We start from the raw sequence: 25,677 nt of genomic DNA, 5'->3' as shown, positions 1-25,677 counted from the left end.
GCCTGGGTTTCAAACTCGATCCCTAGTAGGGGGTGTGCAGGAGGCAGTAGATAGATGATTTTCTCTCATCATTGATGTGTCTATCTCTCTCCTCTCTTCCTCTCTCTGAAATCAATAAAAACTTTTTTTTTAAAGAAATTTATGGCCCGGCCGGGTGTGGCTCAGCGGTTGAGCATCGACCTAGGATCCAGGCGATCAGGGTTCGATTCCCGGTCATGGCACATGCCCCGGGTTTCGGGCTGCAGCTGATCAATGACTCATCATTGATGTTTCTATCTCTCTCTCTCCCTCTCCTTTCTTCTCTCTGAAATCAATAAAGATATATTAAAAAAAAAAGAAAAAAAAAGAAATTTATGGCATTCCATGCTGTTAATGTAGGAAATCCTCCTCTGAAACATAATTATTGATTTTTTACTTTACTTACCTACTTTTTAACCCTCACCCGAGGATATGTTTTATTGATCTTTTTTAAGAGAGCAAGGAAGAGAGAGAGACACACACACACATCAATGTGAGAGAGAAACATCAGTTAGTTGCCTCCACATGCTCCCTGACCACTGGCGCTGGACCAGGGATCAAACCCTAAACCCAGGTATGTGCCCTGACCAGGAATCAAACCTGCCACCTTTTGGTATATAGGACAATGTTCCAACTAACCCAGCACCCTGGTCAGGGCTATGATTTTTTACTTTAAAAAGTACTTACTTATATAGCACTTTCTCAGTACCAGACACCATTCTAAGTGCTCTCTAAATCATTTAATCCTCATGATAACCCTATGTGGTAGGTTCTATTATCATTGTCCCCATTTTACAGGTAAGAAAATATAAAGGTAAGGAAACTAAGGCACAGATAACTTAATAATTTTCTCCAAGTCAGACAGCTGGTGGGTGGCCATCCCTGAGAAGGAGAGAGGAAATGGGATTTGAAAGTAGGAAGTCTGGCTCTAGTGTCTGTGCTCTTAAGCACTGTGCTATGAAATATTAGAGATAATGCTAAAAAAAAAAAAAAGAATGTTATAATGGTTGCATATTTAGATGTATTAGGAATACATTCCCTCTTATTTTATGTTTGTTGCTATAAGAAATTAGTCTTGCATTATGCAATGCCTTCAGGAATTTATCTGTTGCAAAAAATTCTGCTGCCTAATATTGCCAGATTCTCTTCATAGAGGCTCTACTCATTTCCATTTCCACCATCAGTGCCATGTTCCTCTCCTGACTTTATTGTTTTCCAGTCCCTAGTTTGAACTTAGAACCTTCATAAGTAGGGAACCCACATAAGTAGGGTACATGCTCATTGAAATATTCAGTTAACAGCCTATCTCCAAAAGCCTTCCTCTGGTTTAAGGGTACCTACTTCACAAGGTCTTTGAGAAAACCCATTTGAAATACTAAAAACTGTGCCTGGCTCATCAAGTATGTTTCTTCCTATTACCTTCCCGTCACCATATCTACCACACTACCTGCATCCACTCCAGTCTCCAGGCCCTCTCCTGTTGTCATGGATGATATGCTCCAACCTTGCTCTAAGGACAACCCCTTCGGCTTCCCGCTACACACACCCATTTATGCCATGGATCCATCTCTTCTCTCCTTTTCAAGGGTTCAGCTCTTATAATTATATCTTCTTTCTTGCAGAGTCAACTTCTCTCTCTCAACTGGAGGATTCACAGCTGTGCAAATGTTCTCTAGTATGTCCCATCTTTTAAAATCATCTCTTATTCACACATGATAAAGATTGCATTTTAAATCTACAGGAAAATTAAAGACTATTGAACAAACTGTGACATTTGGGTAGCTATGAGAAAAAGATACAGTTGATTCATATCTCAGGCTTTTACGTTGGATGCATAGCATATTTAAACATGGAAAATAAAACCATAAACTATCTTCCAAAATGAGAGAATTAAAAAAATTTATCAGGGTGGAGAAGCTTTTTCTAACACAAAACCATAAAAGAAAAAAGAGTGAGAAATTTAAAAACATAGAAATAAAACATTTTTGGCAAAGCAAAAAGCACCCTGCTATTATTCAAATGGCTTTATTCTGCTCAAATACTGGCATCCTCTGAGGTTGGCAAGAAACATCCCCTTCTGGCCCAACTCCAAACCCTATCACTCCTCAAAAACACTTCCCCAACTGCTTATGAATGAAATTCTTCCTGTAGAGATTCAGGCTGCTTCTTTCAATCCAATACAGAATGCCTCTGCGGGGTGTCATCCATAAAGCTGGTTTTCCTTTGTTATATACTAAGAGGCAGAAGAAGACTGTGCTATAAGCTCAATGAGGAGATGCTGGCAACACAGCCAGAGAAGACAGCCAGCATGGGTTGGCGAGGTTCCAAAGCTACCAATTTTTACAGCTTACAATCATGGAATCCTGTGACTTGTACTAAAATCTTTTCAATGCATCTACCACTCTCCATTCTCTTTGCCAAAAAAAAAAAAAAAAAAAAAAAAGATAAATAAAAATAAATAAATAAATAATATCAGTCAGGCCACCACTGTCTTTTGCCAGCCTCTGGTCTTGCCCCAGTGGCATCCCAAATGTCTCCCTGCAGAGTGATCCTTTTTAAAGTGAATCCGATCAAGTCACCTCAACCATCCCCAAAGGGTTTAAATGCTTTCAAAAGTCTCTCATTGACTTTAAGATAAACTTCAAACTTCTTTGCAGACAAATATGATCCTTCAAGGTCAGGTTCACTGCCCGGCTGGCGTGGCCTTGCGGTTGAGTATCATTTCCCTCTCACTCCTGTGGCCAGCTAACTCCTTCTGGCCATTCATGGAGCTGCTGCTATGTCATCTACTCAGGGGAAGCTTTCCCACCCTACGTGCTATTAATAAGGTCCTCAGTGCTCACCCTGCTTCAGCAGTTTCACCATGTATTCTAATTGATTGTTCACCAATCAATTCCCTATCCTTCCATCACTACCTACCGTCACCCCAAGGCTGTAGGTTCCTTGAGGTTAGGGACACTTCTAGTACCTGTTATAGCTCAGCAGCTAGCACACTGGCAGGCATATAATAAATGTTCAATAAATATTCATTAGCCCAGCCGGTGTGACTCTGGTTGAGCATCGACTCATGAACCTGGAGGTCAGGGTTTGATATGCAGTCAGGGCACATGCCCAGGTTGCCGGCTCGATCCCCAGCTGGGGGCGGGCAGGAAGCAGCGAATTGATGATTCTCTCTCATCATTGATGTTTCTATCTCTCTCCTCCTTCTCTCAGAAATCAATAAAAGCATTAAAAAAAAAAAAAAAAAAGTTTAGCCTGGCCAGGCATGGCTCAGCAGTTGAGCGTTGTCCTAGGATCCAGGTGATCGGGGTTCGATTCCCAGTCAGGGCACATGCCCGGGTTGCGGGCTCGATCCCCAGTCGGGGGTGTGCAGGAGGCAACCGATCAAGGACTCTCTCATCATTGATGTTTCTATCTCTCTCCCTCTCCTTTCCTCTCTCTGAAATCAACAAAGATATATTTTTTTAAAAATGAAAAAACAATTTTTTAAGTTTAAATAAATAAATATTCATTAAATGGATGAATAAACAAATAAATTAATTGTCAAGAATTAAACCTATTTGTAGTTCCCCATTGTTTTAATAATTAATATTTCTGCAGAATAAATATAATACAATTAAAATTTTTCAATTTACAAACAACAGATTGTAGGAAATATCTATATCAAATAAAGTTTAAAGAGCTTATTTAGCCCTAGCCGGTTTGGCTCAGTGGTTAGAGCGTAGGCCCCTGGACTAATTGGTCCCAGGTTCGATTCCAGCCAAGGGTACCGTACCTTGGTTGCAGGCTCAATTCTTGAGGGAAGCAACCAATCGATGTGACACATTGATGTTTCTCCCTCTCTCCCCCTTCCACTCTCTCTGAAAAGCAATAGGAAAAATATCCTCACGGGAGGATTAAAAAAAAAAGACAAAAACTTATTCAAATTTTATAGAAAAATCACTGAGGCTTTAAAAGATAAACCATTCCTCTCAAAAGGAATAATCTCAAGGGGTTTTAGTCCTTCTAGTCTAATCCAATTCTGATACAAAATTAAATGTAGCCCTAGCTGGTTTTGCTCAGTGGTTAGAGCGTCGGCCTGAGGACTGAGGGTCAGGGGTTCCATTCCAGCCAAGGGCACATACCTTGGTTGCAGGCTCGTTGGGGTACATGATGGAAACAACCAATCAATGGGTCTCTCTCACATTGATGTTTCTCTCTCTCTCTCTCCCTTCCACTCTCTCTGAAAAGCAATGGGAAAATATCCTTAGGTGAGGATTGAAAAAACAACAACAAAATCAAAAGTGGTATCGGGTCTACCTTTCAACTATAGGCTTGATCTTTCTCTCTCTAAAATCAGAAAGAATAGGATTGAGGTGTGTAGGGAAAAGATAAGGGATGAAGATGGCACAGGCCAGATCATAGAGAGCTCTTAAGTCATCCCCAGGAATTTGCAACAGGAACCACAGGAGAAAAAAAAAAAGAACCTGAAAAATAGTGGTCTTTTTGGCAGCTGTTTTGGCAAAATGATTCTGTCAGTAATATGGAGGGTATATTAGGAAAAATAAAGGTCAGAAGACCACTTAGAAGACTCTAGCAGTAATCTAGATTTTAAGTACTTGTGTGTACCAAGGCAAGAAAAATAAAAATTGTTTTCTAGCTTTCTGGTTTGAAAGTACAGAAAAGCCACTGGCCAAGGCAAGGGAGAGGCAGGAACACCAAGTGATGACAAACTTGGTCACTGGATTTGTCTTTGCTTTCAGATATCACTTTTGAGCTGTGGGACTTTGGGGGAAGTCCCTTAATTTCTCTGTGCCTCAACTTCATCATTTATAGAATGGAAATAATAGTGTATCTCTTTCTACAGCTGTCCTAAGGATTAATTAAAAAAATGTATCTGATTGAAAAGCCCTGAAATAGTTTCTGAAATTTAGTAAGCTTTTTAAAGCATTGGCTGTTATTATTATTACTGTGCAACAGAAAAGAAGAAACTGAGGAAGGAGATGAGTTGTTTAAGGCACTTTAGGTTTCAAATGTTTGCCTTGGGGGCCTGCCAAGAAAGATATCCTGAGAGCTGTTTGATATTTGAGGCTAGCTCAGGAGACATGTGGAGTGGAGATACTAATTTGGGAGTTCTCAGCCTGTGCTTGAAGGTGTGGGGGATGGGAATTACTGAGGAAAGACCATGGAATCCATCATTTTGGCAATGTGAGTGGAGTGCAGGCAGGAACCTGGGACTGAGGTCCCTAGACTTGAGGTCAAGGAATCAAGCGCATAGAATGTTGCCAGAGTCTCATTCCCTTGGCGTTTGAATCTGCCTAGAGTGATGATGCCATGAAATAGAAGACCTAAAGCTAAGTGCTACACCACCAATGACTTCATGAAAGGGAAGGGAATGCCCAAGCTTTTTCTCCACCACGTGCAGATCAAGAAGTGACAGTGGGGAACCAGATTCCACTCTCGAACCAGATCCTTAGTTAGCACATTCTTTACACAAGTTGCAGTACAATTGACTGGGTCATATACTTAAAAAAATAAATTTATTGGGGTGACATTGGTTAATAAAATTATATGGGTTTCAGGTGTACGGTTCTATAATACATCTTCTGTATATTGTATTGTGCTTTCACCACCCCAAGTCAAGTGACTGGATGATATTCTCATCCTGAGAATTTTCTGATTACTATAATTACATCCCATTTTTTGCATTTTTTAAAAAATATATCTTTATTGATTTCAGAGAGAGGAAAGGAGGAGGAGAGGAAGAGATAGAAACATCAATGATGAGAGAGTCATTGATCGGCTGCCTAGCCCACAACCCAGGCATGTGCCACAACCGGAACCGAACCCCGATCACCTGTATCCTAGGTGGATGCTTAACCACCGAGCCACGCCCGGCAGGGCTTTTGCATTTTCTCAATTTTCCAATTACAAATCACTTTCAGGGATATCTGATCACGTAACCAAACCTAATGAGTGTTGATAAATAAATGTCTTGTTTATATGTAATAATACATGATCCCGTCCTAGAATGACAAACCTGTTTTTGATTGATTGATATTTAAAATTCCTAACTTTATTTCTGGATCCAAAAAAAGGAGAATTTTGAGACAGTCCCTAGTGAGGCAATTCGTTTTAAGATTTTCCAGAGCATATTTCACACTCCCTCACTATCCTCCCCCCCTCCCCCAAATCTCGTTGCTTTGGACAAAAATCTCGCGAGACATTGTGCTTTCATGAATTCTCCCAGGAGCCTCCGCTCTTCCTCTTCCCGAAAGCGGCCAGAGGTGAGTCGCTCTTCTGGTCTCCCTTCGAGTGTTGAATCCTCTGGTCATCATCTCCATCCTGGCCCCGGGGACACTAATCTCGAGGCCCCTGGGAGGAGAACTCTTGCGGTTACTGATTTGTCGCTGAAGGCAGCGTCCCCCTCTCCGGGGGGAAGTGTAGGAGCGCCCGACTTGGGGCCCGGGGCCTTGCGGCCTTTGCGGCCCGAAAAGGGGCACGATGGGAGAGAATGGGGATTTGGGGGTACGGGAAGGGAAGCCCGTGGTCGGTGCTGCCTCTTACTCTGGAGGTCCAGTGTCTTGCGGTGAGTGATGGCCGAATACACGGCGCGTTTGTGGCCTCAATGAGAGAAAATTTGGGAGGAATAAAGTCAGGTCGAAGCTTATTTTTAGAGGAGTATCTCAAATTAGCTACCTTAACGTTGGTTAGGGCACAAAAGTGGAAAGACACCATTATTTACAAAGTGTGATTAAAGGGGATTTCTATGGAGCGGGAGCTCGTTGACGGTTGTAGTTTTCTGCTACCCCAGTGCCCCGACTCGCTTTTTTCACGCCCGAAGGATCCAGAGTTGCATTGAAACAGGCTTATTTTCAATCAAAGAGAGGGCTGATGACGTTCGTGTCCCTTAGTCTGGTGTCGGCACGGCAGTCTGCAGTTACTGGTAAATGCAAAGGGAAAGAAAGCACTGGATGGAGAAAAGGATGGCTGCGATGATGGCATTTCTTAGGACACCTTTGGATTAATCGTGAAAACAACTACTCTCTGAGCAGCTGCTGGTAGCATTTAATACAGATTTAAACTGTATAAGTTCCTGTGTAAATATGTATTGAAAGATATACTGCTCCATTCCAGGTGACCTCTGAAAATGGTTCGCTACTCACTTGACCCAGAAAACCCCACAAAATGTAAGTGAACAAGAGTTACATATTTCTTATTTGGGGGTAAGAGAAACAAGATACCCAAAAGTAACTGAAATGTTCTCTATTTTTTAGCATGCAAGTCAAGAGGTTCAAATCTTCGTGTTCACTTTAAGGTACGTGAATCATAGTTATGCTCTAAAAGAGTTGTTTTGAGTGTTCTGGTGAGCATTTTTTTACCTTTCTGAAAAGGTAGCTGCAGTGTTTTCTTCCTTAGGACACCTTTGGATTTACCGTGAAAAGTAATCAATTCTGAGCAGCCACCTTCTAGATATTATCAGTGTGTAATGGCCAGAGAACTACTTTAGAACCTAGTGTGTGGATCAAGCTATAAGACACATAATTGTAGTTAACAAGATGATTGAATTAAAACATCACAGTGAATGAATAGATTAAGGATTCAGTTTTCCTGAGGTTCAAACCAAGCCTCCCTGGCCCTTAATCACAGATTTTTTTCCCCAGCTCCCATGAAAATGGAAGGTTTTAGCTGTTAATATATGTTGACATTTTGAGAATCCGAGAATTTAATGTTTACTTTAAAAATTGTGGTGCTTGCCTGGGTGGGCATGGCTCAGTGGTTGAGCATCGACCTAGGATCCAGCAGATCACAGTTCGATTCCCAGTCAGGGCACAAGCCCCAGCTGTGGGCTCAATCCCCAGTCAGGGGCATGCAGGAGGCAGCTGATCAGTGACAACTGTTTCATCATCGATGTTTCATCTCTCTTCCTTTCTCTGAAGTCAAAGATAGATTCTTATTTTTTTAAAAATTGTGATACTTTAATATGGTTAACTCCCAGTTTATATTTATATTTAGAACACGCGTGAAACTGCCCAGGCCATCAAGGGTATGCATATTCGAAAAGCTACCAAGTATCTGAAGGATGTCACTTTACAGAAGCAATGTGTGCCATTCCGTCGTTACAATGGTGGAGTTGGTAGGTGTGCCCAGGTGAGAACTAATGGTTGCTATTTGAAAAGACAAATTGTAAGGGAAAGTAACTGGATGGGATGGGATGGAAATGGCTAAGATCATTAATCAGGCTGTTTCTGGTTGCTGTGATGACAGTCTTAGGACACCTTTGGATTAACCATGAAAAAAAAAACATGTTCTGAGCAACCTTGAAGTGAATATAAAGTCGTTTTTTTTTTTTAGTACATTTATTAAAGCTGGGGAGAGTAAAACAAGGAATGACTTGGGACAGAAGAAGCAAAATGAGACTGGGCAGGGCTGCTGTCAGCTCACTGGAAAGTTAGAGAAAAGGGGGCATTGGGGACAGGTTCAGGAGGTTAGCCCTGGACAAGCCGCTGCTGGCCATTCCTTCCCTGGTTGCAAGTCTCTGTGGGGTCCCTTAGAGTTTAGGAGGTGCATGCCTGTAGGGGAAGAAGAGGGGGAAAAGAAAGGTGTGGGCATGCTCCCACGAGGGAGAGTGGGCCATAGATTAATCTTGATTGTTAAGTCAGGAGAAATGACTAATAGCCTCCCTTCATTTTCTTTCAGGCAAAACAGTGGGGCTGGACACAGGGTCGGTGGCCCAAAAAGAGTGCTGAATTTTTGCTGCACATGCTTAAAAACGCAGAGAGCAATGCTGAACTTAAGGTACCCAAAGCATTAACATCTTTATGTGTATCCAACTTAGATGGTTGGTCAATTAATGTTGCTGTTGTCCAGATTTATTATACAACAATAAAGCACTACTGCAAAGAAACAAATACAAGTACCAAAATTATTGCCTTAGTAATAGTTAATGTGGTTTGTTGCCTACATTCTTAATGGAGAGACATGTTAAATTTCACTTAGAAGTTAAAACATTGCAGTCAGCAAACGCAGGTTTATCCATTTGGGGCATTATCCATCACCCTTTTGATCTTTGGCTGTAACCCTTCTTTTTTTAAAATATATTTTTAATGATTTTTAGAGAGAGAGGAAGGGGGGGGAGAGGGGAGCATCAGTGTTAGAGTGGAACATGGATCACCTGCCTCTTGCACGCTTCCCATTGAGGATTGAGCCCACAACCTGGACATGGGACCTGACCACAACCTTTCCGTGCACAGGACAATGCCCAACCAACTAAGCCACACAGGCCAAGGTTGGCTTGTAACCCTTGTAGTTGCTATAAGCCAGGCTGACAAAATCTTGTTCATTATCAAAGCTTAGGAATTGATGCTACTATTAATGATCTTTAACATGCGCTTAACACTGAATTTTGGTAGTTACTTAGATTTAATTTAATGAGGACATTTAGAATCGTTTAAAGCAACTGCTTGAATAAATATGTGACTTAAGTTCTTAAGGATTGCCTTTCAAAAATGAGTTTATTAAGGCAGAGACTTAATTTTCCAATGATGGTGTTAAGATAAATGTGTTAACTGAGTATGTTCCCTTTCCCTTCTTAGGGTTTAGATGTAGATTCTCTGGTCATTGAGCATATCCAGGTGAACAAAGCTCCCAAGATGCGACGTAGAACTTACAGAGCTCATGGGCGGATTAACCCATACATGAGTTCTCCCTGCCACATTGAGATGATCCTTACTGAAAAAGAGCAGATTGTTCCTAAACCAGAAGAGGAGGTTGCACAGAAGAAAAAGGTAAATTACTTAGTCTTTGCTCAGTTTCAGTGTATATTAGATTTGTGGTTGCTGTGATGACTAACTTAGGACACCTTTGGAATAACCATGAAAGGAAACTATTCTGAGCAACCAGCAACCTTGTATTTTATTTTGACTTTTATAGGTCTTATTTGTTTCTTGACTAATAGTGAATCATAACTTTGTACTATTCAGTACATCAAATTGATTATCTACTAGAGGTCCTCACCTAGATGTCCATAGCCACATCAAATGCAACATGTCCAAAAATGCCCCCAAATCTAATAAGCCTATTTTCAGTAAATGATAATTCAGTGTGAGTATTTTTTATTATAAGTAATTGCTTCATATCACTATAAGTTGAAATGCAGCATAGTGGTTTGATTACTTATATTGTGAAATGATTCCCACAGTAGGTCCTCATAAAAACAGTAAAAATAAAGAAAAAATTATCTCCTTATCATAAGAACTCTTATGATTTACTCTTCCTATCAACTTTCCTATGTATCTTACAGCTTGGTTAGCTATAGTCATGTTCCCATTCAGTTTTGTAAGCCAGGAAGCTGGGAGTGATTCTAGAATCCTCCCTTCAACGTAATAGATTTCACTTGTATTGATACTGTTACTTAAATATCCTCCTGGGTGTCCCTGCCTTCAGTGAACATCAGCTTAAACTCTCCTTCCCTACTTACTCTAATTTTCTCCTGCCTGTCCCTCCCTTCATACAACATTTCTTTCCCTTTATGTTGAAATTTCCAGTTCTTTCACTGAGCTAAGACCTACTCCTTTAAGATGGTAGTGTGGCCCACCTGGGTGTGACTACATGGTTGAGCATCCACCTAGGATCCAGGAGATCAGATGAGGCTAGATTCCTGGTCCAGGCACATGCCTGGGTTGTGGACTCGATCCCCAGCCAGGGGGGCATGCAGGAGGCAGCCGATGAATGACTCACTCATCATTAATGTTTCTCCTTCTCCCTTTCTCTGAAACCAATAAAGATTTTTTTTTTTTTTTTTAATTTTTTTAAAGATGGTAATGTGGGTGTTTCTTCAGGAGACTTAACAGTCCTTTTTATTTTTTTCTATCCCCAGATATCCCAGAAGAAACTGAAGAAACAAAAGCTTATGGCCCGGGAGTAAAATCAACATAAAATAAATACTAATGAAAGTAATGTTGGTTGTCTTTATTAGTAAATATATTTCAAGTGGTCAAACACGTTTTCTTCTGATTAGAATTAAAACAGATTATTCTGTTTGCCCTCTGCCATTAATTTGGTTCACAGACATACTGTCTTGGATGTATTGCTTTTTTGCTTAAGATGGAATTGGAACATGGGAAGTTCTGAAATTTTCCAGCCACTTATTGAGATTTAACACAGTACAATGGATCTTAGTATATTGTGCATCTATCACTAAAATCGATTTTAATCACCCCAGAGAGGAACCTTGGCAGTGGATAGCTGTTACTCTCATCCAGCCCTAGGGAACCACTTACCTATAGGTAGGCCTGCTCTCATATCTCATGAAAGAAATCACACTATGTGGCCCATTGCCACTGGCTTTGACTTAGAGTGTTAGTTGAACATTTGGGGTTTTTTTAAGCTATCAAAAATGGTGCTTCTGTGCACCTTTGTAAATTTTAGTATGGGCATGTTCTCATTTCTCTTAGGTAGACTGCAAGACCGGAGTTGCTGTTTGAAGTGGTAACTGCCAGACTCCAAAGCAATTGTGCCATTTTCAAATACCACTAGCAGTTCCAGGTTTCTCCACATCTTCAACACTGGTAGCTATTGTAGTGGGAGTGAAGTGGCACAGTTATTCCTTTTAAACTAATGGCCAATTAAAATTGACTTCATTTGTCCTGCTTTTGAATTTAATGCCCTTTTAACTAGGAGAAGATGGTTTAGGCACAACTCCATTTGAAAACTGCCTAACTTGCAAGTGGAGTGACCTTCCCTATGGTGGTGAACCATTGGCACAGGCGTTATTTTCTTGGATCGATGTTTTGAATTGCCTAGTATTTAAGGGCAGGGAAGGGCGCTTGTGCTTGGGAGTGCCTGGGGAGCTCGGCTCTTCGCCCACGGGCTTGGAGGTTAAGGCGCGGAGTCGAAGGCACCGCCTAGTCCCCGCCCCGGCGTCACCAATACGTCTTGTGTGTCGTCAGGCTGACGCAGGCACCGGTTTACCTGCCCCTTTTGCTGTGTCCATTGGCTCGGCTGCAGCAGGTCCCTCCCTCCGGAAGTGCGGACATTTCCTCTTGGGCTTGGTGGTCGCTGGTGAGTGGGGTCGGGCGGCCTGGGGCTTTGGGCTGGGGAAATGGGGCGGGTTCACTGGCCTCGGCGCTGCCGGCTGCTCCGCAGGCTCCGGACCGGGTTCCCGCTGACCGAGCCCCGTCGCAGCTCTGCTGGGCCTCGCGGCCCGTGCGCGCTCACGGTGGACCCCGCTTAGCCCTCCAACGCCCCGCCGTGGCCTGTCCTCCCTCCCCTTTCATCTCGCCCTCCGTCTCCGTCCACCCACCCGCCTGGCCTCGTTTCTGCATTTCCCTGTATGTACGTTTATTCTCTCTCTTGGCCTGAATTGTCGGTTCCTTCCCCTTTCTATTCTCTTCACCATTCGCCCTTATTCTCTCCTGTCTTTTCGAGCGTCCTTTCTCAGTCAACCTGCCCTGCTCTTTCTAGTCTCCAGTAAAATCATGTGCCCAACTGGGTTACTTACAGGGAGGTGGCGTACCCCACTCCACCTGCCCGGCTTCTGATAGAGCCTCCACTTTTCCTCTCTATTCTGTTGTACTGGATTAAATCAAATGAAAGAAAATTCCTCTCCAACTGTTTTAATCCGTCTTGCTTACTTTGTTGTAGCATCCGAGAATTGGTTTGTAGAGATTAAATAAAATAATTTTATCAATTTTATCATAGCCACCTTCTGGACCTTTCTAAGCCACAGTTTCCACTGTATGATGTAAAATAACTCATCGAAGAATCACTATGAAGATTAAGAGATGAAATACAGTAGCTTCATTCTGAAGAGAGCTGAAAAGTTTGATAAAGCCATAATTATGACAAAACTGATTAGTAGTATTTTTCTCAAGAGTTTATTGAAAACACAATGTGTATGTACTTACTTAAAACACAATTACAATTACGATGAATCTTTATGATGGAGGGATTGCCAAACATCAATTTAGCTTAGTGCTCAGAGCCTTGTCAGTTGTTTTGAAAGATTGGTTTAGTTTGAAGGTTAGGTAGGAGGGGAATTAACATAATCATTGTGTCTTTGGACGGGGTAGAAACAGGAGCCTTGAGCTAGGAAACCAGACCTCAGAATTCTGATCTTAACCAGTTCTAGTTACTTGTTACCTTTGTGTGAACTTTGGACAGGTCACAACTTTAGGCTTTTTTTTTTAAGTAATAGCACTTAATATATGCAGACACTCTTGTGAGCTTTGTATGCATATTAACTTATCTAATCCACATCCCTGTGAGGTGTAGGTACTCTTATTGTCTACATTTTACACATGAGGGAATTAAGGCACAGACTGGTTAAATAATTTGCCCAAGAACACCTTATAGAAGGTAGGGAAAGCAGATCTCAAATCAAGGCAGCTGCCAGCCGGTCCACTTGATTGCTATGCAGTGGTACCTCTTAAGACTGTGCAACACCTAAACCAAACCACCTCTTAAGTCTCTCCAGATCACATTCTAAATGTTTGTGACCAAAAATAATTCCTTGAAAAACGGTTAAGCCCAGCTGACATGGCTCAGTGGTTGAGCATCCACCCATGAACCAGGAGATTGAGGTTCCATTCCCAGTGGGGGCACACGCCTGGGTTACCGGCTTGATCCTCAGTAGGGGGTGTGCAGGAGGCAGCCCATTGATGTTTCTCTCTCTCTTTCCCCTCTCTGAAATCAATAAAAAACATTTTTTAAAAAAGAAAGAAAATCAGTGAAAAAAGAATCACCATTCATTTGGCTTTAAAATATTTTGGTAAATTCTTAAATTGTTACTTTAATTTGACTAGGGGATCTTTTTAAAGAATCCGGTTATACATTCTTTGTAAAATAGATCGTCATTCATTGATGTACATTTGGATTTTTATCTATAGCTCTTGTAATTTATTTAAAAGTCATTAAGATTGAATTGTCAATGCCATTCTTCACTTGTATTGTGAATAATTTTAAGTTGCCTTAGTGTAGTCATGATGAAATTTTAACATCTTGCATTACTAGCCTTATGCAGTGTTCTGAAGCTTCTTAGTTTTTAAGGCCTACTCTAAGGGATTAAAAATTATTGTAAATTTTAAAAGTCTTTGGTTTAACAGTATATTGTAGAAGTAATATTTGTTCTTTTTCTTTTCTTTTTAATCCTCACCCAGAGGATATTTTTTCCATTGCTTTTCAGAGATAGTGGAAGGGGGGGAGAGACAAACATCGATGTGAGAGAGAGACATAGATTGGTTGCCTCCCACACACACCCCAACCGGGGCCAGGGACAAGCCGGCAACTGACCCAAATTCAACCCGGCACCCTTCAGTCCATGGGTCTGTCACTAACCACTGAGTAAAACCAGCCAGGGCATATTTGTACTTTTTCAAGAAATTGCTGATTTTGAGAAATTCCAAAGTGATTTCTAATTATCAAGGAAATTAGATGTGTTAATTTTTGGAAATAAACAATTTACTTACAATAATAATAATACACTAATAAAATTTTTATTACACAGTATACCTTAATTGTCATTAAAAATAAAGGCAATTATATCAAGGGAGAATTGTCACCTGGAAAAGGCAAGTGGGTTTGCAGCTTAGGGGTCTTCCAAAGTGATCTCTTAGAGAGTTTCATATTACAATATTTGCCTTTAGCATTGCAGGTTTGGCTAATCATTATTGTCCTTGAAGGTGATCAGACCATTATACTCACACTAAACTGGAGTTAAGTCATAATTACCAAGTTCCTTAATGTTTTGTGCCTTCCTTTGCTTTATTGTAAATTAAGATAGCAAGGGTACCCAACTTCACTGGGTTTCTGATTAAATGAGCTATACAGTTGCCCTTCAGTATCCTCAAGGGATTGGTTCCAGGACACCCTGCCACCACACCCCTCCATACCGAAGTCCCCAGGTGCTCGAATCCCCTATATAAAATGGTATAGTGTTTGTAAACAGGCTACAGTAGGCCTACACATCACTTCATTTGCATGGATTCAGTGAAGTGCTCTGTGCATGGCAAATACAAGTTTTGCTTTTGGAATTTTCTGGGATTTTTTTTTCCCAAATGTTTCGATTTGGGATTGGTTGACTCCATAATGTAAAACCTGGGGTTACAGAGGACCAACTGTTTGTGCAAAGTGTTTAACTGCTTAGCACCTAGCAAATGTTGGTGTCTTTCCTTTATCATTAAATTTATTGTTGGGGAGAAGTGAGAGTGGATTGGAGGCAGGAATCTCACTATTATTTTCATGCCTACCACCTGTTATTCCTTTACCTTGCAGATAGCAGCATCTTTAATAGATTCTTACTTTTAGCTAATAGTATGACCTAAGTTTTTTGTTCAATTAGAAATAGCCTTTCAAATATCTTAATCTAGGTAAATTCCTTTAGTCATTAATCTATGATGAACTAATTTGTTTTTTCTTTGTGTGTCTCAGCAGTTCAGGAGCTCCTGCCTGGCACAATGGTGTGCATTCCTTGTATCGTCATTCCAGTTCTGCTCTGGGTCTACAAAAAGTTCCTGGAGCCATACATATACCCTCTGATTTCCCCCTTTGTTAGTCGTATATGGCCTAGAAAAGCTGTGCAAGAATCCAATGATAAAAGCAAAGGCAAACTAGACTATAAGGTAAGAACATTAAAATGCCTCAAATAAGGAAGGGTGGGTGAGGGGGGTGGTATAATCCAGGTAAAATACTTGGCTTTTGTAAAGGCAAGTCCTTGGAACCAGAAGCTTCATCAATGTGTCTCAATAGCCTTCTTTTTTAAAATAGGGGGTGCCTGGCTGGTGTGGCTCAGTGGTTAAGTGTCCACCCATGAACCAAGAGGTCATTGGTTCAATTTCTGGTCAGGGTACCTGCCCTGGTTTTGGGCTCGATCCCCAGTGGGGATGTGCAGGAGGCAGCTGATTGATGTTTCTCTCATTGATGTTTCTTTTTTTTTTTTAATCCTCACCTGAGGATATTTTTTCCATTGCTTTTCAGAGAGGGTGGAAGCAGGAGAGAGAGAGACAGACATCGATTGGTTGCTTCCTGCATACACCCCTACATGGGCTGAGCCAGCCACAGGGTGTGTGCTCTCTACTGGAATCAAACAGAGAGACGGTTCTGTCTTCAGGCTGATGCTCTAACCACTGAGCCAAACCAGCTAGGGCTCTTGTCTATGTTTCTCTCTATCCCCTCTACCTTCTTCTGTCATTAAAAAAAAAAATCGCCCAGCCAGTGTGGCTCAGCAGTTGAGCATCAACCTGACAATCCAGGAGATCAAAGTTTGATTCCTAGTCGGGAAGAGGCGCATGCCTGGGTTGCAGGCTTGTTCCCCAGTAGGGGGCATGCAGGAGACAGCCAATCAATGACTCATCATTGATATTTCTCTCTCTCTCCCTGAAATCAACAAAGATATTTATATTTTTAAAATCAATAAAAAATATTTAAAATAGGGGGTTTCGGCTCTCTTACACCTTTCCCCAGATGAGTTAACTTTGCCTTTCACTCTCCTAAATTCCAAGGGCCCTTATTTTGCTTCTGTAACTTGTTTCCTGAACTTGTATTGCCCAGCTGGCTCACTTCTACTACCTTTGTAACTTTCTTGTTTGTTTTTTTGTTTTTTAAATATATCTTTATTGACTTTAGAGAGAGAAAGGGGGAGAGAGAGAGAGAGAGAGATAGAAACATCAATGATGAGAGAGTCATTGATCTCCTGCCTCCTGCAGGTCCCCCACTGGGGATTGAGCCCTCAACTCAGGCATGTGCACCGATTGGAAATCAAACTGCGATCTCCTGGATCATAGGTGGATGCTCAACCGCTGACACACACCAGCCGGGCCTACCTTTGTAACTTCCTAAATAAACTTTTTCTTATAATTTGAAAAATAAAATAGGGAGTTTGGGTATTTTTTGGTGTTTTTTAATAATTAATGTTTGGTTTAAACTAAAATTTTAAACTAGGCCTCTGATTAATGCATTTGCTCCTTGCCTTATGGCCAAGATAATAACCAGTATTTCCTGGCTGGTAAGAGAAATGGTAAATAGTTAATGGGCAAGGAGAGATGATACTAAAATAAGCCAGTTTCACTGGCTGATAACTTTGGTAGGAGACTTAATTAGAAAGATCATAGAGATTTTTTGTTTTGTTTTTTTAACAAAATGAAGTTTTTAAAAAAATGAATATTTAGTATGTAGCATTGGTGCTTATTTTTTTCAACTTCAATTGTGTTCAACTGCACTAAGCCATCCTACACAATTCTAGAAGCAGGGTTTTTTCATTCTGAAGTTTGTCTGCTGTTTTCAAAGAGAATATCTCTTTATAATGAGTGTCTTTTAATAATCTCTAAAATGGTTTTTCATTTTAGGGTGCAGACATAAATGGATTACCAACAAAAGGATCAACAGAAATCTCTGATAAAAAGAAAGACTAAAGTGATTGTCGCAGAGGACCTCATTGTTTTCAAAATGGACCTAATAATCTGAAGCACCTTCTTTGTAATTGTCTCTGACCTTTTTCTCTTAGACCAGAATTTGGGATCGATGGTTTAGATATTTACCTGATACTAATCAGGAAATACATGGTATTTATATTTAAAATGTATTTAGTTATATTTAATGATCTCATTCCCAAGTTCTTTTTTCATTAAAGTAGTTTTAATAATATGAATAAATAGGTTTGTTCCAGTAGACACTGTTGCTAAATCAGTACCTAAACATCCTTGGGCTTCTAGCTTTTGTTCAGGCTCTTCGAATCTGAGTATATTTTTACTGTGAAACAGTACAGTGAGACTATGTGGTGAAATGAAAGGGAGTTTTTGGAGATGATAATGACTTGAAACATAAAGTTATAATTACTGCCCAACACAATGGAGCCCCTTATCTGTAAGAGTAGTAATTACTGGTTATTGCTCTGAAGAAAATAGCAAAGACAGGAAATAGAGGAAATTTCTTTGGAAAAAATGGGACACCTTTTCCATAAATGTCTAATGTATGTTATAAAATTATAATCTTTGTTGCATTCCTTCTATTCCTACAGAATGTATTAGTTTAGCTTGTGGTTGGGTGTTGTTTTTTTTTAAGTTTAAATATTTTTTTAAAGGGACATTTTTCACCACATCAGAAAGCAGAATTATAGTAGTACGATGGTATCTGGACAGTTCTGAGACAGCAATATTGTTTTTCTTTTTTAAAAAAGTAGATTGTATCAGTCATTTTTTATTGCATAACAAGACACCCCAAAACAGTGGTTTTCAACAACAGTGATGTGACTGGGCAGTTCTTCACTGTCTGGGCCTCTACATGGTCTTTCACCCCTGGGCTGCTTCACTTTAGGAACCTATAAACGTTCAGAGATAATGAGCCATGTCTTTATATCATATTTATTTATTCCCTCTGAGGCATAGCGAGGTTGGAAGGGACTTCTGCCTTTGGATCCCCAATGAAGTCCTGGGTCCTAACCAAGGTTCTGTTAAGCTATCCATCTGATCAAGTCATTGATTCACCGTGACTGCATTTGATAGAAATCAGTGGGTTTCAAATTTTCTGTCTCAACCCACCTGAGGGAAAAGATAAATTACCTTTAGCAACTAAATTCCGTTGATCAACTTAGTTTGTTATTTAAGGTATAAAATCTATATTATAAAAGTAGCCGATGAGTTCATAGTAAAACAATGCAACAGAAAGTTAAATGAGAAGTTCATGTTCGTCCACTACTCTCATTCCCTTATTCCAGCTCCACAAATGTAAGCACTATTCTTTTGTGTAGCCTTCTAGCAACTTTCTTAAAATTCATTTGTTTTTATTAAATATATCATTTTTTAAAATTATAATATTGCAAGATATATAATGTTCCTACTCCCTTAGTCCCCAAAGGCTTTACTCATTTAGCTGATGCTTTTGTCTTGTATTTTATTTCTTTATTTCTAAATAATACATATATACTGCCATTTTTGGAGCTTTCAGCTTTCCACATTACTGACCTCCTGCCATGGTTGAGATATAGCTATCTTATACTGTATTCCCTCTACTTCTCCCACACGTCCTCTGTATAGGTTTTTATAAATTTTGGTTAAGACATTAATCAGTGTTTATATATCGTTATGTGTGTGCTGTATGTTCTCCTTTGCCTGTCCAAATCTGCCCCTTTCACACTACTTTGCTGCCCAAGAAAGCTGCACGGACTACATCTACAGACTGCCCATGGCCTCTGTATCCTGTCAGATTTGGCCAGTGGGGATCTGCAGCAGGGACGGGGAGGGAGGGAAGGAAAGAGTAGGGTCAGGGTATTTATTCCCTTGGTTCCGCCCTTCAGGGCCTCCCCAGACCATGTGTGTTCCTCAGCCAAAATGCACGTCAAGGTGGCCAACTCCACATGACTCCCTTCAGTTTCCACTAACCTCTCCCTCTCCTTGTCCTTTTGGGCCTAGAAGTCACTAGTGACTCAGTCACTGCTTCACTTCGTGCCCCCACCCTTCTCTCTCTCCTGTGATTAACGTTGCAATTTTATTTATTACTTGTGTTTGCAAGTCACCTTAAAAACTTTTAGAAGAGTATAAGCAAGCCATCAAATGAATAATTAGCCCCTGCTCTTCTCCGTTTACTACATCATCTCTGAACTGAACTTTCTGGAATATAAGCAAGCTCTTTCAGTAGCCTGTCCTACTTACTGAGTTTACAGTCATCGAATATCTTCTAGGATCCTTTTCATTTGAACCACATACTACTTTTTTTTTCCTTTTTTTTTCAGTTTCCAGTCTACAGCATTTCATATATAAGTGTACTTATTTTTTGAATTTTTTTTGATAGAAAATTCATAAACACAGATAAAGATTTTTTCCTCCCACCCTGATTCCCAAACGCCCAGTTCCCCTCCTAGGCAATCAAGGTTACCAGTTTCCTCTTTTTTATTTTTATAGTAAGTTTTTCTTTATTTTAGAATTTTGTTTATGTACAGACATCATTTTTACAATGCACATATGCTGGAGATTTTCTAAGGAATAGGAGCTAGAGATAAAAGTTAAGGGCAATTAGGTGAACTGAAATTGTCCCAGAGAAGCCCTTAGATCGCACTTCCTTAAATGTCCTTGATAACCTCTTCAAGTTCTTCCCTTGTGAACATGTGGAAATTCTGGCCAGGCTGCATGGCACCTAGCTCTGTTAGTTGCATTCAGCTTCTCCTCCATTACTTGTTTGAAGATGATGAGTGAAGACTTGATGGCTTCTTTCAGACTCATAGACATATAAATTTCTTGCAAGAAGCTCTGGGCACCCTCTGAAGCAGAGCCAATTGCTCAAGCATCACACTGAACAAAGGTCCCAGGTGGGCCCATATGAAACCTAAGGCCCTTTCTCATCCACTTCTCCAAATAACAGTGGTACTCCAAAGAGGTGAGGGATCTGCATCTTATCCAAACTGCAGAGCCAGTTTGGACACAGCCTGGGTCACACTCTGGCTTTATCAATTAAAATCTTAGAATTAGCAATTGCCCACTCATGGCACAACCTATGTGAGCATCAGTCTCTATAATTTTCTCAATCCTGCATGGTTCCATGAAGGGGGAGGGAATTCTCCATAGCTAGGCACACACCCTCTGATGTCTGGATCAAAAGGGCTGTAGAACCAAGCTTCATAGCCTCAGTGGCATACTCCACTTGAAATAATCTCCCTCCAGGAGGAAAAGTATTCACACCCCTGTCATACTCAGACGGGGTGAAGAACATGGAGAGGGTAGGAGAAGGCAGCAGCGGCCACAAGGGGGATTTTTAAGGCTAACACTGCACCAGCACCCAACTCCACACTGTCACAGAACCAAGGCCCTCCTGCTTTCTTCTTTATATTTCCAGAGATATTCTCTGCATGCACAAGCAAATACATACAGATGTATTTTATTTTTAAAGACAAAAGTAACATACTATATGCATTGTTTGGTTTTCTTTTTTCCATTAAAAGTATATCTTTAAAAGAAAAAGTATATCTTGAAGATCAATGGATATTAGGCTGTTTTCTGTCTTGCAATATTTCAAAAATACTGTAGTTACTCCTAATAATAGACCCTCAAAATATATGAAGCAAAAATTGCCAGAATTGAAGGGAGAAACAGTTCTACAATAGAGACTTTAATACCCCACCTTCAATTATGAATAGAACAACAGATAGATGAAAAGTAAGGAAATAGAGGACTTGAATAACATAATAACCAACTAAATAACAGATACATACAGAACACTACCCAACAACAACAATATGTAATTCTCAAGCCCTCTAGGATAGACCATATATTAAGCCAGAAATTAAGTCTCAATAGACTTGAAAGATATCATACAAAGTATCTTCTCTGACCACAATGGAAGTGAAGTCAACAGAAGGAAATCTAGAAAACGTACCAATCTGTGGAAATTAAACAAACTTAACCAATGAATCAAAGAACAAATAAAAAGGGAAATTAGAAAATATCTTGAGACAAATGAAACTAAATATATAACATACCAAAACCTATGAGACACAGTGAAAGCAGTACTAAGGGGGAGGATTTATAGCTATATAATGCTTACATTAAAAAAGAAGAGTGATCTCGCCCAGCAGGTGTTGGCTCAGTGGTTGAACCTCGACCCATGAACCAAGAAGTCACCAGTTGGATTCCTGGTCAGGGCACGTGCCTGGGTTGCAGGCTGGATCCCCAGTAGGGGTCGTGCAGCAGGCAGCAGATCAATGACTCTCTCATCATTGATGTTTCTATCTCTCTGTCCCTTCCTCTCTCTGAAATCAATAAAGATATATTTTAAGAAACACAAAAATCAGTTGCATTTCTATACACCAACAATTAACAATCTGAATAGGAAATTAAGAAAATTCCACTTACTATAGCGTCAAAGAATTTTAAAAACTTAGGAATTAACATAACTAAGAAAGTGAAAGACTTAAGAGAATGAAAACTGCCCTGGAGCATCATCCCATACACCAAAAAGGTTTCGGGTTCAATTCCCAGTCAAGGCACATACCTAGGTTGTGGGTTTGATCCCCAGTCAGGCACATGAGGGAGGCAACCGATTGCTGTTTCTCTCACTTGATGTTTCTCTCTCTTCCTTCCTCTCTCTCTAAAATTGATAAAAACATTAAAAAAAGAAAAGAAAACCACGTTACTGAAATGAAAAACTGAAAAAAATGAAAGATGTTATTTATATAACATCTTATGTTCATGAGTTGGAACACAATAATTGAATATTGTTAAGATGTCAACATTACCCAAATTGAATACAATCAGTATTAAAATCCCAATGATGTTTTTCCCAGAAATAGAAAAACCCACTGTAAAACTCATATAGAATATCAAGAGACCTCAAATAGCCAAAACGATCTTGAAAAAGAACAACAAAGTTGGAGGATGCACGCTTCCTGATTTCAAAACGTAGTACAAATCTAAAATAACCAAAACAGTGTGGTACTCGCACAAAGGCAAACATATAAACCAAAGGAACAGAATAGAGAGATTAGCAATAAACCTTTGCATATATGGTTAAATAATTTTTGACAAGAGTTCCAAGACCATTCAACAGGGAGAGGGCAGTCTTTTCAACAAATGGTGCTGAGAAAACTGAATATCCACATGCAAAGGAATAAAGTTGGACCCTTATCTGACACCCTTGGCCGGAACCAAAACTGGGACCCTTCAGTCCATGGGCCAATGCACTAATCACTGAGCAAAAATGGTTAGGGCTAACCACTGAGCCATTTTTTAATTGTCTAATGCCTCTCTTCTCCAGGTCAGGCCCAGGTCTGAGGCAAAGTGCACTAAGAATTGCTAAATAAATATTCATTGAACAAAGGAAGGAATGAGCCAAATGAACATCCTCAATCAGAAGCATTTTAAGTATCTCTCTGGAAAGTTGCTGGGTAGTGAGGAAGATGAAGAAAGGTGACACAGGACTGCAATTTTTTGAGACACTGTAATTTTTCCAGTGACTCACTTGACATTTCACTGCTTGATTGGCTTTCCTGTGTAACTCAACGTATTTCTGGATATTCTTGATTTTCATAACAATCTAACCAAAATGAGCTTTCCCAGTTCATTTATAAATCTGCTCTTGCAAAAAATAAAAATTGCATGCCATCCGAAGTGAAGTATACTTTTTGGGAGCATTTTCTGTTTTACAGTTATTTTCTAAGTAGCATAAATATTTGTACAGTCCTAGATTGAAAATATGTTGGAAAGGCAGGTAGCCATTTGGAAGTTTTCCTTTTAATTAAACTTTTAATTTTTTGAATGTATTAATTTTCTATTGCCTCTACACAAATTACCTGAAATTTAGAGGCTTAAAACAACACAAATGTATCATTAAATGTATTCGGTAGGCAAGAAGTCTGACATGGTCTCCTTGAGTTAAAGTCAGGGTATTGCCCTAGCTGGTTTGGCTCAGTGGTTAGAGCGTCGGCCCATGGACTTAAGGGTCCCAGGTTCAATTCCAGCCAAGGGTACGTACCTCAGTTGCAGGTTCGATCCCCAGTCCTGGTCCGCATGCATGTAGGAGGCAACCAATCGATGTGTCTTTCTCACATTGATGTTTCTCTCTCTCTCTCCCTTCCACTCTCTCTGAAAAGCAATGGAAAAAAAAATATCTTTGAGTAAGGATAAAATAAAATAATAAATAAATAAATAAATAAATAAATAAATAAATAAATAAATAAATAAAATCAGGGTACTGACAAGACTACGTTCCCTTCTGGAGGCTCTAGGGGATAATCCGTTGCATTGCCTTTTCCAGATTCTAGAAGCTACCACCCCCATTCCCAGTGTCTTGTCATCTTCAAAGCCAGTAATGCCTGGTCCTCACATTGCATCACTTGATTTTCTTCCAGAGCTGTATTTATGTCTAACTTTAAACTTTTGCAATTATATTGGGTCCACCCTGATAATCCAGGATAATCTTATTTTAAGGTCATCTGATTAGCAACCTTAATGCTATCTGCAACCTTAATTCCCCTTTGCCATGTAACCTAACACAATTCATAGGTTTTTGGGATTAAGAGGTAAACATTTTCGGGGGCCATCATTCTGATGACCACATGAACTAATTTTAGATTCCCAGAAGAGTTGCAAGGTACAGAGAGTTTCCATATATTCTTCACTCAGTTTTCCTTAATGCTAATATTTTACATAACTGTGGCACATTTGTTAAAACTAGGAAATTAACATTGGTACAATTGCCTTAACTAAATTCCAGATGTCATTGGATTTCATCAGTTTTCCTACTATTGTCTTTTTTGGTTCCAGGATTCAATCCAAGATACTCCGTTGCATTTAGTGGGAGGGTTTTCATGGCTTTCCTGTTAATGTTTCTGCACTAACTATACACTAAAGTAGTCAATCAGTCAAAGTTATGATACTTGTGCAGGCAGTATTGAAAGTTGGTGACTAAGGGTAATACTTTGCACATTAGATGTATGATTGTTTTTGAAGGACTGCTACTCCAATGCATGCTTTATGTATTGTGAAAAATATTCCTAATCTTACTCTTTCTTTGATTTATGAAATTTTCCTAGGAACACTGGTGAGGCCTTTATTTTATTTCAAGCCATTCAAAAAAGACAAAAGGGAGGAGATATAGAATAAGTGGCTTCTTGATCTATAAAGCCACTTCTGAAGAGACACTCACATTGTTGCTAGGACATTTAGGGGTAGATAGACTGTATAATTTTGGTACAGGCAAAATTATAAAGTACTTTTGCTCAGTGTTTTGCAGGGAATAGGCCAGTGGTTCCCTGGGGAGTGCAAAATTGCAGCTTCCTGGTGAAGCTGCCCCAAACACATGCCTATAACGCCTGGCTTCCCTGTTTGCTCCTTTCCTATTATTAATAACTAGCTAATTACAATGGTATCACTTTGAGGTTGGGTTTGGTACCTGATTCTTTTTGCTATAATTTTAAAATTCTACATGTAATTCATATTCATTGCAGAAAAATTAGAGAACATAATGGAAAAACTAATTTTAATCATGCATGATCTCTTTCCCCAAAGTTAATAATTGTTAATATTCTTTTAGCCTCCGCCCCTGCTTCCCCCAGGAGTGTATTTATGTAGGTATTATAAGTATAATCCACTTATGAAAATTAGATACTATACATACTGTTTCTTCCACTCAATATATTATGAACATGTATCCATGGCATTCTGCACAATGGCTGCATAGCAGGGGTGCACCTCTTTTCAGCCAGGCTCCTAGTTATCTTGCGTTTTAATATACTTTCCTGTAATACTTCTGCAAACTCAGGCAACTTAATTGGCAATATGTGCTGGAAAAGTATGTAAGATCTGTATAGTACTTTTCAGAGTACATTGGAACACACTGACTGTATGATATCTATCTCATAGTGTTATTTGGAGAAATAAACAATGCATAGTGCATAGCACATAGGAAACAGCCTATAATGTGAGTTGTTAATTATTATTACTGATTTTGTCAATAGTCCAGTATGGGAAGTATCATCATCACCTTGTATATATTGTAGATGAGGAAACTGGCTGGGAGAAGTGTTATAATAGCTCAAGGACATCAACCTGGTAACTTCGGCTCATTTAAATTAAAATTCCATACTTTTGGCATTGCGGGGTATGGATACTCTTTCTTGCAGGACTTGTCCTTTCTGGCAATATTGCCGTTTCAGACCTGTTAACTGCATCAAAAATTATTTTCTGAAAGTTAGCCTTC

At 39.8% G+C, this 25,677-nt stretch overlaps 2 protein-coding genes, 4 non-coding genes and 1 pseudogene across 8 annotated transcripts; 6 read left to right on the top strand and 1 right to left on the bottom strand.

The window, feature by feature from the left end:
• Positions 1-6,240: 6,240 nt before the first annotated feature.
• RPL17 (ribosomal protein L17) lies at positions 6,241-10,956 on the top strand. Of its 2 annotated transcripts, XM_087819083.1 has the most exons (7): positions 6,241-6,284; positions 7,135-7,187; positions 7,275-7,315; positions 8,014-8,148; positions 8,698-8,796; positions 9,594-9,785; positions 10,877-10,956. In XM_087819083.1, the coding sequence occupies exons 2-7, from the start codon at positions 7,148-7,150 to the stop codon at positions 10,922-10,924; spliced, it is 555 nt and encodes a 184-aa protein (XP_087675209.1). In that variant the 5' UTR covers positions 6,241-6,284; positions 7,135-7,147; the 3' UTR covers positions 10,925-10,956. The 2 variants fall into 2 exon arrangements, with proteins under 2 accessions (XP_087675209.1, XP_016080558.1); XM_016225072.2 differs by lacking the exon at positions 6,241-6,284 and having other exon boundaries at positions 7,059-7,187.
• LOC148092781 (small nucleolar RNA SNORD58) lies at positions 6,988-7,053 on the top strand. Its single transcript, XR_015714888.1, has one exon. It is a non-coding gene; the product is annotated as a small nucleolar RNA SNORD58 (small nucleolar RNA).
• LOC148092780 (small nucleolar RNA SNORD58) lies at positions 7,396-7,460 on the top strand. Its single transcript, XR_015714889.1, has one exon. It is a non-coding gene; the product is annotated as a small nucleolar RNA SNORD58 (small nucleolar RNA).
• Positions 8,251-8,317, top strand: LOC148092779 (small nucleolar RNA SNORD58). The gene has a single exon (XR_015714886.1). It is a non-coding gene; the product is annotated as a small nucleolar RNA SNORD58 (small nucleolar RNA).
• Positions 9,834-9,897, top strand: LOC148092778 (small nucleolar RNA SNORD58). Its single transcript, XR_015714887.1, has one exon. It is a non-coding gene; the product is annotated as a small nucleolar RNA SNORD58 (small nucleolar RNA).
• Positions 10,957-11,963: 1,007 nt separating the features above from the next.
• Positions 11,964-19,054, top strand: C7H18orf32 (chromosome 7 C18orf32 homolog). 2 transcript variants are annotated; one of them, XM_016225071.2, is made up of 3 exons: positions 11,964-12,060; positions 15,427-15,617; positions 17,340-19,054. In XM_016225071.2, exons 2-3 carry the CDS (start codon positions 15,453-15,455, stop codon positions 17,403-17,405), a joined length of 231 nt encoding a protein of 76 aa, XP_016080557.2. In that variant the 5' UTR covers positions 11,964-12,060; positions 15,427-15,452; the 3' UTR covers positions 17,406-19,054. The 2 variants fall into 2 exon arrangements, with proteins under 2 accessions (XP_016080557.2, XP_016080556.2); XM_016225070.2 differs by having other exon boundaries at positions 11,978-12,060; positions 15,430-15,617.
• Positions 19,055-20,047: 993 nt separating this feature from the next.
• On the bottom strand, positions 20,048-20,694 carry LOC107546670 (proteasome subunit alpha type-5 pseudogene; annotated as a pseudogene).
• Positions 20,695-25,677: the final 4,983 nt, after the last annotated feature.

Source organism: Miniopterus natalensis, chromosome 7 (assembly GCF_054644295.1).
Source record: "Miniopterus natalensis isolate mMinNat1 chromosome 7, mMinNat1.hap1, whole genome shotgun sequence".
NCBI classification, from domain to species: Eukaryota; Metazoa; Chordata; class Mammalia; order Chiroptera; family Miniopteridae; genus Miniopterus; species Miniopterus natalensis.
Note: the sequence above shows the minus strand (reverse complement) of the source record. Positions and strands in the feature narration are given on the sequence as shown.

Excerpts from the sequence above, each read along its gene's own strand:
- C7H18orf32 (XM_016225071.2), top strand. The coding sequence starts at position 15,453 with ATGGTGTGCATTCCTTGTATCGTCATTCCAGTTCTGCTCTGGGTCTAC. Across the intron at positions 15,618-17,339 it reads AAGGCAAACTAGACTATAAG|GGTGCAGACATAAATGGATT; the intron begins GTAAGAACATTA and ends TTTTCATTTTAG.
- RPL17 (XM_087819083.1), top strand. The coding sequence starts at position 7,148 with ATGGTTCGCTACTCACTTGACCCAGAAAACCCCACAAAAT. Across the intron at positions 7,316-8,013 it reads ATCTTCGTGTTCACTTTAAG|AACACGCGTGAAACTGCCCA; the intron begins GTACGTGAATCA and ends ATTTATATTTAG. Across the intron at positions 9,786-10,876 it reads AGGTTGCACAGAAGAAAAAG|ATATCCCAGAAGAAACTGAA; the intron begins GTAAATTACTTA and ends TTCTATCCCCAG.